Genomic DNA, 12,813 nt, shown 5'->3' on the forward strand with positions numbered 1-12,813 from the left:
AAGCAGGGCAGGCTGTTCACTGAAGCAAAGGATATGCAAATGTACTAAATGATTAATTTTCTTCTGTCTATACGTGCTTCCGATAATGTGGTGACCAGAACTCCATGCAGTTCATCATTATCTCCTTACTTTTATATTCCACACCTCTGCCAGTGAAGTCGAGCATTCCATATGCCTTTTTTCCAACCTCATCTACCTATAATATGACCTTTCGGGACTTGCTCACCAAAATCTCTCACTTCATCTACTCCTCTCACTACAGTCCCATTCATTGTATGTTCCCTTTCACTGTTTGGCTTCCCTCAATGCATTACCTCACACTTATCGGAGTTGCCCCTTTCCTGCCCACTCAACCAATCCATTCATGGGATCTGGGTATCTTTGGCTAGGCCAGCATTTATTGCTGAGAGGGTAGTTAAGAGTCAGCTACATTGCTGTGGGTCTGGAGTCACCTGTAGACCAGACCAGACCAGGTAAGGATGGAAGTTTCCTTGCCTGAAGAGCATTAGTGATTCAGATGGGTTTGTCTGACGTCCCTAAATGCACTATCTAGAATCATAGAAATCCTCAAGCATCTACTACACGGCATAGCCATTTTTGATGTTGTCAGCAAATTTCCCAATTGTGCATCACATTCAAGTCTAAACTGTTAATGTATAAAACAACAGCAGGGGTCCCAACACTGAGACTTGCAGAACACCACTGGAAACAGCTTTCCATTTGCAAGTGCATCCATTGACTATTGCCTTTGTTTCCTGTAATGAAGCTAACTTTGGATCCAATTCAACACATTACCCACCATCCCATGGGCTTTTACTTTCCTGACCATACTGCCATGTGGGACCTTGTCAAATGCTTGACTGAAATCCACGTGGATATTCTCAGCATTACGGACGTTCCACAGTGAGTCCACTCACAGTTCCAGCTCTGAAACAGGTCAGCCAGTAGCTGGAGCTGAACACAGTTCCACCACATGGAGCCGCCAGGGACACTTCCCTGATTTACCACATTATACAAGACAAATGCACCATGGGCCTGAGGTCTCCCATTGGAATTTCTCTTGAGAATAAGCTAATTACTCCCTTTAAGAGAAATTATTTCAGCTAGGGACCTTCCTTTGTTTCAAACAATTTAATTATAATCGAAAGTCCCTACCTTTATTTCATCTAATATATTATGCTTTAAAAGCTGCAATAATCTACATTTGGAGAGGCAGGGATTGATCAGAAATATCCAGCATAGTTTTGTTCAGTATAACATTCCAAGAGCTGGCACAGAAACAAGGAGCTAATTGTTCTCCACGTCATTGGGAGTCCTGTGCTTCTTGGGACTGTATGTATTTACAGTTCTTGTGGTTCTGGAAACGGGTCAGAAGTGGGGGATTGGGGCACTCTATTGAAATGTAATTTCCTCACAAATTGTTCCTAATTCATTTTTGTTCAATTGCAGGGGTCCGAAATATCACCTATTGGCTCAAACCAGCCTCTCTCTTGCAGCAATCCACAATAATGTCTGCACTCAGAGCCTCAATAGGCTAGGAAACGGTATGTACAACCTTTTACTTCTGTCTTTTCCCATGTCTCCCCTCTTACCAACTCCATCTCACCAACCATCATTCTCTTCACCTCCTGTAGTCTGTTGCTTTGTGTTTGAACCACTTATCTGTCTCAATCTCTGTTATGTTTGTCTCTCTTTATCTCAAAGTTAAAAAAATCACACAACACCAAGTTATAGTCCAACAGGTTTATTTGGAAGCACTAACGCTGCTCCTTTGTCAGGTAGCTAGTGGAGCAGGCTTATAAAACATTGAATTTATAGCAAAAGATCACAGTGTCATGCAATGAAAACGATGTATTGAGCACACCTGGATTGTTGTTAAGTCTTTCATCTTTTAGAATGGGTTGCAGGTTTTGGTTCATTAATATGTAAATCCCAGAACTTCTTTTAAGTAACATTCTCGAGATAACTTAAGGTTTTATTAAAAAAAGGTGACATCTCAGCTCAGACAATGCCTTAAAGGAGTGAGGTTAGAGTCTGTCTGTATTCTAATCTTCAGTCAGACTGGTTCAGTTTCCAAAGTAGGAATTTATAAAATGTCACATGAATTAACTGCCTGCCATTTGTGTGATTTTTGAACAAAATAGAATCTATCTGCAAATACAATTCTGCAAATAAAAGTTCACCCAATAGACTTATATATGTGTGCATGTGAGGGGGGAGAGAGAGAGAGAGAGAGTGAGCGTATGTGTTTGCTAGAGTGTGTACATGAGTGTGATGGAGTATAAGGAGAAAGTGAGGACTGCAGATGCTGGAGACCAGAGTTGAAAAGTGTGTTGTTGGAAAAGCGCAGCAGGTTAGGCAGCATCCAAGGAGCAGGAGAATCGACGTTTTGGGCATAAGCCCTTCCTCAGGAATGAGGAGGGTGTGCCAAGCGGGCTGAGATAAAAGGTAGGGGGGGGGGGAATTTGGGGGAGGGGTGTTGGGAATGTGATAGGTGGAAGGAGGTTAAGGTGAGGGTGATAGGCCGGAGTGGGGGTGGGGGTGGAGAGGTCAGGAAGAAGATTGCAGGTTAGGAAGGCGGTGCTGAGTCTGAGGGTTGGGACTGAGACAAGGTGGGGGAAGGGGAAATGAGGAAGCTGGAGAAATCTGAGTTCTTCCCTTGTGGTTGAAGGGTTCCTCGGTGGAAGATGAAGCGCTCTTTCTCCAGGCATCGTGTTGCTATGGTCTGGCGATGGAGGAGGCCAAGGACCTGCATGTCCTTGGTGGAGTGGGAGGGGGAGTTAAAGTGTTCAGCCACGGGGCGGTTGGGTTGGTTGGTGCAGGTGTCCCAGAGGTGTTCCCTGAAACGTTCCGCAAGTAGGCGGCCTGTCTCCCCAATGGAGAGGAGACCACATCGGGTGCAGTAAATGATGTGTGTGGAGGTGCAGGTGAATTTGTGACGGATATGGAAGGATCCCTTGGGGCCTTGGAGGGAAGTAAGGGGGGAGGTGTGGGCGCAAGTTTTGCATTTCTTGTGGTTGCAGGGGAAGGTGCTGGGAGTGGAGGTTGGGTTGGTAGAGAGTGTGGAACTGACGAGGGAGTCACGGAGGGAGCGGTCTCTCTGGAACACTGATAGGGAAATATATCCTTGGTGGTGGGGTCTGTTTGGAGGTGGCGGAAATGATGAAGGATGATACGATGTATCTGGAGATTGATGGGATGGTCAGTGAGGACCAGTGGGGTTCTGTCCTGGTGGCGATTGGAGGGGTGGGGCTCAAGGGCGGAGGCGCAGGAAGTGGAGGAGATGCGGTGGAGACCATGATGGAACCCAAACTGGGTGTCACTGAGCAGGTTATAGCTCAGCAGGTGCTGCTTGATAGCACTGTTACTGACCCCTTCCATCACGTTACTGAGGATGGAGAGTAGACTGATTGGGTGGTAATTGGCCAGGTTGGATTTGTCCGGCCTTTTGTGTACAGGACATACCTGGGCAATTCCCCAATTTGTCACTTGCTGCCAGATTAGCTGAAGACTGTTATCTGTGATGCTGGGGACCATTGCAGGAGGCCACTTAGTGCTGTCTATAACTTACTGTTTATGCTGTTTGGCATGAAGTAGTCCTGTTTGGTAGCTTCACCAGGCTGACACCTCACCTTGAGGTCTGCCTGGTGCTGTTCCTGGCCAGCCCTCCGGCACTCTCCAGGGTTGATCCTCTGGCTTGGTGGTAATGGTTGAGTGGGGGATATGCCGGGCCATGAGGTTACAGATTGTGCGGGAGTACAGTTCTGCTGCTGGTGATGACCCACAGTGTCTCATGGATGCCCCGTCCTGAGTCATTAGATCTGTTTGAACTCTGTCCCATTCAGCAGGGTGACAGTGCCACACAACACGATGGAGGGTATTATCAATGTGAAGGTGGGACTTTTGTCTCCACATGCTGGATTAGTGGTGCTGGAAAAGCACAGCAGTTCAGGCAGCATCCGAGGAGCAGGAAAATCAATGTTTTGGGCAAAAGCCCTTCATCAGGAATACAGGCAGAGCACCTGAAGGGTGGAGAGGTAAGTTAGAGGAGGGTGGGGGTGGGGAGAAAGTAGCTTAGAGTACAATAGGTGAGTGGGGGAGGGGATGAAGGTGATAGGTCAGGGAGGAGGGTGGAGTGGATAGGTGGAAAAGAAGATAGGCAGGTAGGACATGTCATGGGGACAGTGCTGAGCTGGAAGTTTGGAACTAGGGGTGAGGTGGGGGGAGGGGAAATGAGGAAACAGTTGATCTTCCGTAATTACACCGGCACCACTCCCCACCTCTTCCTCCACTACATTGATGACTGCATTGGCACCACCTCGTGCTCCCGCGAGGAGGTTGAGCAATTCATCAACTTCACCAACACATTCCACCCTGACCTTAAATTTACCTGGACCATCTCTGACACCTCCCTCCCCTTCCTGGACCTCTCCATCTCCATTAATGACGACCGACTTGACACTGACATTTTTTACAAACCCACCAACTCCCACAGCTACCTGGATTACACCTCTTCCCACCCTATCGCTTGCAAAAATGCCATCCTGTATTCCCAATTCCTCTGCCTCCGCCGTATCTGCTCCCAGGAGGACCAGTTCCACCATAGGAAACACACGATGGCCTCCTTCTTTAGAGACCGCAATTTCCCTTCCCACGTGGTTAAAGATGCCCTCCAACGCATCTCGTCCACATCCCGCACCTCTGCCCTCAGACCCCACCCCTCCAACCGTAACAAGGACAGAACGCCCCTGGTGCTCACCTTCCACCCTACAAACCTTTGCATCAACCAAATCATCCGCCGACATTTCCGCCACCTCCAAACAGACCCCACCACCAGGGGTGACTACCTGGTCAGGTCCATGCCCCCCTACAACCCACCCTCCCATTCTGGCACTTTCCCCTGCCACCGCAGGAACTGTAAAACCTGTGCCCACACCTCCTCCCTCACCTCTATCCAAGGCCCTAAAGGAGCCTTCCACATCCATCAAAGTTTCACCTGCACATCCACTAATATCATTTATTGTACCCGTTGCTCCCGATGTGGTCTCCTCTACATTGGGGAGACTGGGCGCCTCCTAGCAGAGCGCTTTAGGGAACATCTCCGGGACACCCGCACCAATCAACCAAACCGCCCCGTGGCCCAACATTTCAACTCCCCCTCCCACTCTGCCGAGGACATGGAGGTCCTGGGCCTCCTTCACCGCCGCTCCCTCACCACCAGACGCCTGGAGGAAGAACGCCTCATCTTCCGCCTCGGAACACTTCAACCCCAGGGCATCAATGTGGACTTCAACAGCTTCCTCATTTCCCCTTCCCCCACCTCACCCTAGTTCCAAACTTCCAGCTCAGCACTGTCCCCATGACTTGTCCGGACTTGTCCTACCTGCCTATCTCCTTTTCCACCTATCCACTCCACCCTCTCCTCCCTGACCTATCACCTTCATCCCCTCCCCCACTCACCCATTGTACTCTATGCTACTTTCTCCCCACCCCCACCCTCCTCTAACTTATCTCTCCACGCTTCAGGCTCACTGCCTTTATTCCTGATGAAGGGCTTTTGCCCGAAACGTCGATTTTACTGCTCCTCAGATGCTGCCTGAACTGCTGTGCTCTTCCAGCACCACTAATCCAGAATCTGGTTTCCAGTATCCGTAGTCATTGTTTTTACCTTTGTCCCCACAAGGACAGTGCGGTGGTCACTCTCACCGATACTGTCATGGTCAGATACACCTGCAGCCAGAGATTGGTGAGGATGAGGTCAGGATGGTTTTCCCTCTTGTTGGTTCCCTCCCCACCTGCTGCAGACCCAGTCTAGCAGCGATGCCCTTTAGGACCCGACCAGCTCGATCAGTAATGCTGTTGCCGAGCCACTCTTGGTGGTGGGACATTGAAATCCCCCACCCAGGGTACATTCTGTGCCCTTGCCACCCTCAGTGCTTCCTCTGAGTGTTGTCCAACATGGAGGAGTAATGATTCATCAGCCGAGGGAGGGCGGTAGGTGGTAATCAGCAGGAGGTTTCCTTGCCTGTGTTTAACCTGAAATAGTTTGGATACAGATAGCTATCAACAAAAAAATAAACAAAGGGATCATAGAATCCTACAAAGTAAAAACAGGCCATTCAGCCCATCGGGTCCACACTGACCCTGCAAAGAATATCCCAGTCAGACCCATCCTTCTATCCTATCCCTGTAACCCCGCATTTCCCATTGCTAATCCACCTAAGCTGCACATCCCTGGGCGCTATGGGGAATTTAGCATGGCCAATCCACCTAAGGTCCTGAAAGCTGAATATAGGAAGTTAGAAGATAGAGTAAAATATAAGGCTCCAATGTATTAATCTCAGGACTATGCCCAGTGCCATGTGCAAGTGAGAACAGGAGTAAGAGGAAAGGTCAGATAAATGTGTGGCTGGAGCAACAGTGTACCAGGGAGGGATTTCGATTCTTGAGGCATTGGGACCATATTTGGAGAAGCAGGGACCTGATGAGCAGAGCTGGGGTAAATATTCTCCGTAATCTTCTACTAGTGTTGTTATTGAGATTTTAAACTAGTATGGCAGAGGATGGAAACCAAAGTGTCAACTTAGATTGGTCAGATTCAGATCAGGAAAAAGGCGACAGGGCATCAGTTTGTGATGGAGTCAGCAACTCAGAAAGGCAAAATAAACAAGGATTAAAATGCATCCAGGAATGGATATTGACAGTATTTAGATGTTTATACTTCAATGCACAAAATATTACAAATAACACAGATGAACTAAGGTCAGAAATATACACATGGCTGCACAATATAATTGCGGTGATGGATACCTGGCGAAGGTTGGTGGAGGGTCGGGGTTGGGGGGGGGGGGGGAGCGGGTGTGTGGAGGTGGAACTGACAGTTCAATATCCCTGGATATAGTTTTCAGACAGGATTTAGCTGATGATAAAAAAGGTTGGCTGTGGGGGAGTGCAGCAGTATTGGTTAAAGAATCGATTACAGTTATGTGAAGGGATGACATACCAAACCAGAGAAAATAAATGGGGCTTTATGGTTTGAATTTTGGAATAGAGCAGGGGCAGAAGCACTACCAGACATATACTAGAGACCCTGAAACAGTGAGAAGGAGATAGAAAAACAAAAATGTAGACACATTTCTGTCTGTAGGAAGAAGAGGGCAACAATGATCGGAGACTTTAACTATCCCAATATCAACTGGATTTCAAACAAATGGCATTGAGGGTGAAGAGTTCATGTACTGTGTCTGGGAATTTTTTTTTAACAATATGTGACAAGCCCAATGACAGGAGACATAATTCTGGATTTATTTTTGGGAAATAATGAGGGACAAATGGGTAAAGTGACAGTGAGTGACCATGTCAGGGATAGTGACCACAATTCGGTTCGGTTTAGTATCATTATGGAAAAGGACCAAGATCGATCGGGAATATTTTTAGATTAGATTACTTACAGTGTGGAAACAGGCCCTTCGGCCCAACAAGTCCACACCGCCCCGCCAAAGCGCAACCCACCCATACCCCTACATCTACCCCTTACCTAACACTAGGGGCAATTTAGCATGGCCAATTCACCTGACCTGCACATCTTTGTGACTGTGGGAGGAAACCGGAGCACCCGGAGGAAACCCACGCAGACACGGGGAGAACGTGCAAACTCCACACAGTCAGTCGCCTGAGGCGGGAATTGAACCCGGGTCTCTGGCGCTGTGAGGCAGCAGTGCTAACCACTGTGCCACCGTGCCACCCACTAATAAAGGTTTTCACCTGGGAGAAGGAGAGTTTTACAAAACTGTGAAGTGATCTGGCTGAGGTGGACTGGACAGGGCTCCTAAAGGATAGTAAACAACTGAGAGGAACTAAAAATTGAGATCCTCAGGAACAAAGCAGGCATGCCCCCTCCAAAAGTCAAACACAGAACAGTACAGTACAGTCCAGGCCCTTCAGCCCTCGATGCTGTGCCGACCTTTTATCCTACTCTAAGATTAGACTAACCTACATACCCTTCAGTTTATTATCATCCATGGGCCTATCCAAGAGTCGCTTAAGTGTCCCTCATGTAACTGACTCTACACCCACCGCTGGTAGTGCATTCCACACCCTCCCCACTGTCTGTGTAGAGAACCTCCCTCTGACATCTCCCCTAAACCTTCCTCCAATCACATTAAAATTACGCCCCCCCTCGTGATTGCCATTCTGAGGACCCCTCAGAATCCTAGTAGCACACAAACACACCAACACTCTCAAACAAAAGCTAACAAACTTAAAAGACCCAGTACAACCCATGGATAAAACCAACGTCATCTATAACATTCCATACAAGGACTGCCACAAACACTACTTAGGACAAACAGGAAGAAAGTTAGCCACCAGGATACACGAACACCAGCTAGCCACAAAAAGACACGACCCTCTCTCCCTCGTAGCCCTACACACGGATGAAAAACACCACCATTTCAACTGGGACAACACATCTATCCTGGGACAGGCTTAGCAAAGACATGCCAGAGAATTCCTAGAGGCCTGGCACTCCAACCACAATGCCATAAACAAACACATAGATCTAGATACCATCTATCAACCCCTCAGAAAACGAACAAGAAATGACATCACCACAAATCTCAGGAACCGCATCCAGGAGAAAGATATAAATAGAAAGCAGGAGACAACAGCTTCGCTTCACTTGGAGGTCACCACTGATGATGTTACCTAGCCAGGTAATGATACGTCTGGATATCAAACCTACAGCTCACCGAGCAAGCCTACACCCTAAAGGATGAAACTGTGATCAGACACTGGAAAGGTCTCAGCTGGAATATTGTATGCAGTTCTGGTTACCACATTACAGGAAGGTCTGGAGAGAGATTGGAGAAGATTTACTGGAATATTGCTGGGGTTGGAAGGTTGTAACCACAAGGAGAGATTGGAGAGGTTGGGCTTGTTTTCCTTAGAACAGAGAGGGCTCAGAGATAGAGACACAGTAGACAGGAGGAACCAGTTTCTCTCAGCAGAGAGTTTAAAAACTAAGGGTTATAGATTCAGGCTAAATGGCAGGAGAAGTAGAGGGATGTGATGAAAACATGTTTAATAAGAATAGAATCCCTACAGTGTGTAAACAGCCCCTTTCGCCTAAAACGTTCACACTGACACTCTGAAGAGTAACCCACCCAGACCCATTCCCCTACCGTATATTTACCCCTGGCTAATGCACCTAACCTACACATCTCTGAACACTATGGGCAATTTAGCATGGCCAACCGTCCTAACCTACATGTCTTTAGATTGTGGGAGGAATCCAGAGCACCCGGAGGAAACCCACACAGACATGGGGAGAATGTGCAAACTCCACACAGACAGTCGCCTGAGGTTGGAATCAAACCTGGGTCCCTGCTGCGCTGAGGCAGCAGTGCTAACCACTGGGCCACCAGAAGGTGGTGGGTGTCTGGAATTCACTGCCTGAGTTGATGGTGGAGGCAGAGACCCTAAACTCTTTTAAGATATCCTTGGACCTGCACCTTTAGTGCTGCAAGTCGCAGGGCTATGGACCGTGTGCAGAAAGATGGGCTTAGAAAGGGACTTGGGTCAGCATGGACAGGATGGATAAAATGGCCTCCTTCTCTGTTTTATCATTTGGAGTCATTGTCATACAGCATGGGAGCAGACCCTTTGGGGGGAATTTATTTCATGTATTCAAGACAGGTTTTTTTTTTGAGACAATATGAAAGTAGCCTAACCTGGGAAGCCGCTATACCAGACCAGGTGTTGGGGAATAAGCTTGGCCAGATGATCAAAGTTTCAGTGGGGGAGCATTTTGGGAACAGTAATCATAATTCTTTAAGCTTTAAGTTACTTGTGGATAAGCATCAAAGCAGTCCTCAGATGAGCATACTATATTGGGGAAGGCTAACTACTGCAATATTAGATGGGAAGCAGGGAATGTAGATGAAAGTAGCTGTTAGAGGGTTGATCCACATCTGGATGTGGGAATCTATTAACGATCAATTGATTCGAGTGAAAATGAAGGATAAGGATGGAAAGATTTGAGAACCTTGGATGAGAGGAGACATTGAGAGCTCAGTCAAAAAGAAAGAACACATGCATATGGTTTATGAAACTGAAGATAGGCACAGCTCTTGAAGAATACAAAGACAGCAAGAAAGAACTTAAACAAGACATTAAGAGGGCTAAAAGGGACCATGAAATAACCTTGGCTAACAGGATTAAGGAAAATCCCAAGGCATTTTACATATACATAAGGAGCAAGAGGGTAACTAGGGAAAGGGTAGGTCCACTCAAGGACAAAGAAAAGAATTTATGCGTTGACCATTAAGGTAGACGAGTCCCCAGGACCTCATGGGATCTATCCCAGAATGGTGAGGGATGCAAGTGAGGAAATTTCTGGTGCCTAATACAAAACCCTCAGTCTCTTTAGTCACAGAAGAGATCCCAGATGATTGGAGAATGGCCAACACTATTCCTTTGTTAAAGAGCGCAACAAAGATAATTCAGGAAATTACCAGCCAATGAACCTTACATCAGTGCTAAGGAAATCACTGGAGAGGATTCTTAGGGATAGGACTTATTCAAATTTGGAAAATGTGGACTTATTAATGATAGGCAGCATGGTTTTGTACAGGGAAGGTTGTGCCTCTCAAACCTGATTGAGTTTTTTGAGGAAGTGAGAAAGGTGATTGATGAGGGAAGGGTGGTAGATGTTGCCTATACAGACAGAAGGTGAAGTCACATGGGATCTACAGTGAGCTGGTAGGATCAGAACTTGGACACAGAGCTGGCTTGGTCAGAAAAGACAGAGAGTAGCATGGAAGTTAGCTCGCTGAGCTGGAAGGTTTGTTTTCAGATGTTTTGTCACCATGACTAGTTAACACAATCAGTGAGAGTTTCTGGTGAAACGCTGGTGTATGTCCCACCTCTCTATTCTGTTAGTTTTTTCAAGGGGAATAGGATAGGATCTAAATCGATCCAGATTTGAGAATGTGGTGCTGGAAAAGCACAACAGATCAGGCAGCATCCGAGGAGCAGAAGAATCGATGTTTTGGGCAAAAGGTTAGACAGTGTGGGAAATATAGGACTGACATCAAACACCTCCACCTCTGGGTTTATTTTCTCCATCAAGACTCCTGCTGACTTTCTGATGACCCCTTCGTCCGCCTCCAACGCACACCGTCCACCATACACCCCACTGGCCACTGGTCTGTTACCCGCCTTTGATCTCTTTATTTCCAACTGCTTGGGACATTGACTGCCTCAACTTGTCTACCTCCCTCCCCCACTCCCCCACTCCAACCTCTCACCCTCACAACATGCAGCCCCCCACTCCCTCTGCTCCATCCCTAACCTCACCATCAAACCCGCGGACAAGGGAGAGGTGCAGTGGGAGTCTGGCGCACTGACCTCTACGCTGCTGAAGCCAGGCGCCAACTTGAAGACACCTCCTCCTACTGCCCCCTCGACCACGACCCCACCTCCCATCACCAAACCTTCATCTCCCAGACCATCCACAACCTCATCACCTCAGGAGATCTCCCATCTACAGCTTCCAATCTCATAGTTCAGGAACCCTGCACACTACCCTGTCCTACTGCCTACCCAAGATTCACAAACCTGACTACCCTGTCTGACCCATCATCTCTGCCTGCTCCTGCCCTGTCATCTAAATTGATCCAGACAACTCAGGCCCCTTGGCATCATGGCAGCCCACAAATCTACCAACACATTTAAACAGTGACTAATGAACCTAAAGGATTCATTAGATACTACCAGCAAAACTAATGTCATTTACAAAATGCAATGGCCTAGTAAGATTATCGGTGAACTGTTAGTCCAGAGACCCAGATAACATTTAGGACAGCACAGTGGCTCAGTGGTTAGCACTGCTGCCTCACAGCGCCAGAAACCCGGGTTCGTTTCCAGACTAGGGCAACTGTCTGTGTTGAGTTTGCACATTCTCCATGTGCCTGCGTGGGTGTCCTCCCACAATCCAAAGATGTGGCAATCCAGGTGAATTGCCCATAGTGTAAGGTGCATTAGTCAGGGGTAAATATAGAATAATACTGGATTAGTGGTGCTGGAAGAGCACAGCAGTTCAGGCAGCATCCAACGAGCAGCGAAATCAACGTTTCGGGCAAAAGCCCTTCGGTCGGTGAATGGGTCTGGGTGGGTTACTCTTCAGAGGGTCGGTGTGGACTTGTTGGACTGTAGGAAATCTAATCTAATCTAAACTGGAAAAAAACACTACACCGGCCAAGCTAGCCGGAACTTGTCACCAGGATACATGAACACTAATTGGCCACCAAAAGACATGACCCACTATCACTAGTTTCCACACATACAGACAAAGAAAGACACCACTTTGACTGGGACAACACACATCCTAGGACAGGCAAAACAAAGACATGCACAAGAATTCTTAGATGCATGGCACTCTCACCAGAATTCCACCAATAAACACATCAATTTAGATCCTATCTACTTCCCTTTGAATTAAAAAAAGAACTGGAAATGACATCACGCACCTTAAGAAACCAAGAAAAGGTGGGATACACACCAGTGCTTCACCGGATACTCTCACTGATGATGTTACCTAGTATAGTGACGAAACGTCTGAAAACAAACCTTCCAGCTCAGAGAGTGAATTTACAGACTTATCATCAACCTGAACTACAAACCTTCTCAAAAATTACTAATAAAGAGTGGAAGGGTGCTTTACTGACTGGAGATCTGTGACCAATGGTTTTCCTCAGGAATCTATAAATGATTTGAGGGAGTATGTAAATTGCCTGATGAGTACGTTTGTGG

At 47.3% G+C, this 12,813-nt stretch overlaps 1 protein-coding gene across 4 annotated transcripts in view; it reads left to right on the plus strand.

Annotated features, from left to right (window-relative positions):
- LOC140481781 (rho-related BTB domain-containing protein 1-like) overlaps positions 1–12,813 on the plus strand; it is a 742,286-nt gene that overhangs the window by 106,869 nt on the left and 622,604 nt on the right. For all 4 annotated transcript variants that reach the window (XM_072578316.1, XM_072578319.1, XM_072578321.1 and 1 more), the window contains one exon: positions 1,450–1,544. In XM_072578316.1, coding sequence (XP_072434417.1) covers positions 1,450–1,544 — 95 coding nt within the window. The remainder of the gene's footprint in view (positions 1–1,449; positions 1,545–12,813) is intronic.

The sequence above is a fragment of the Chiloscyllium punctatum genome, chromosome 1 (assembly GCF_047496795.1).
Source record: "Chiloscyllium punctatum isolate Juve2018m chromosome 1, sChiPun1.3, whole genome shotgun sequence".
Lineage (NCBI taxonomy): Eukaryota > Metazoa > Chordata > Chondrichthyes > Orectolobiformes > Hemiscylliidae > Chiloscyllium > Chiloscyllium punctatum.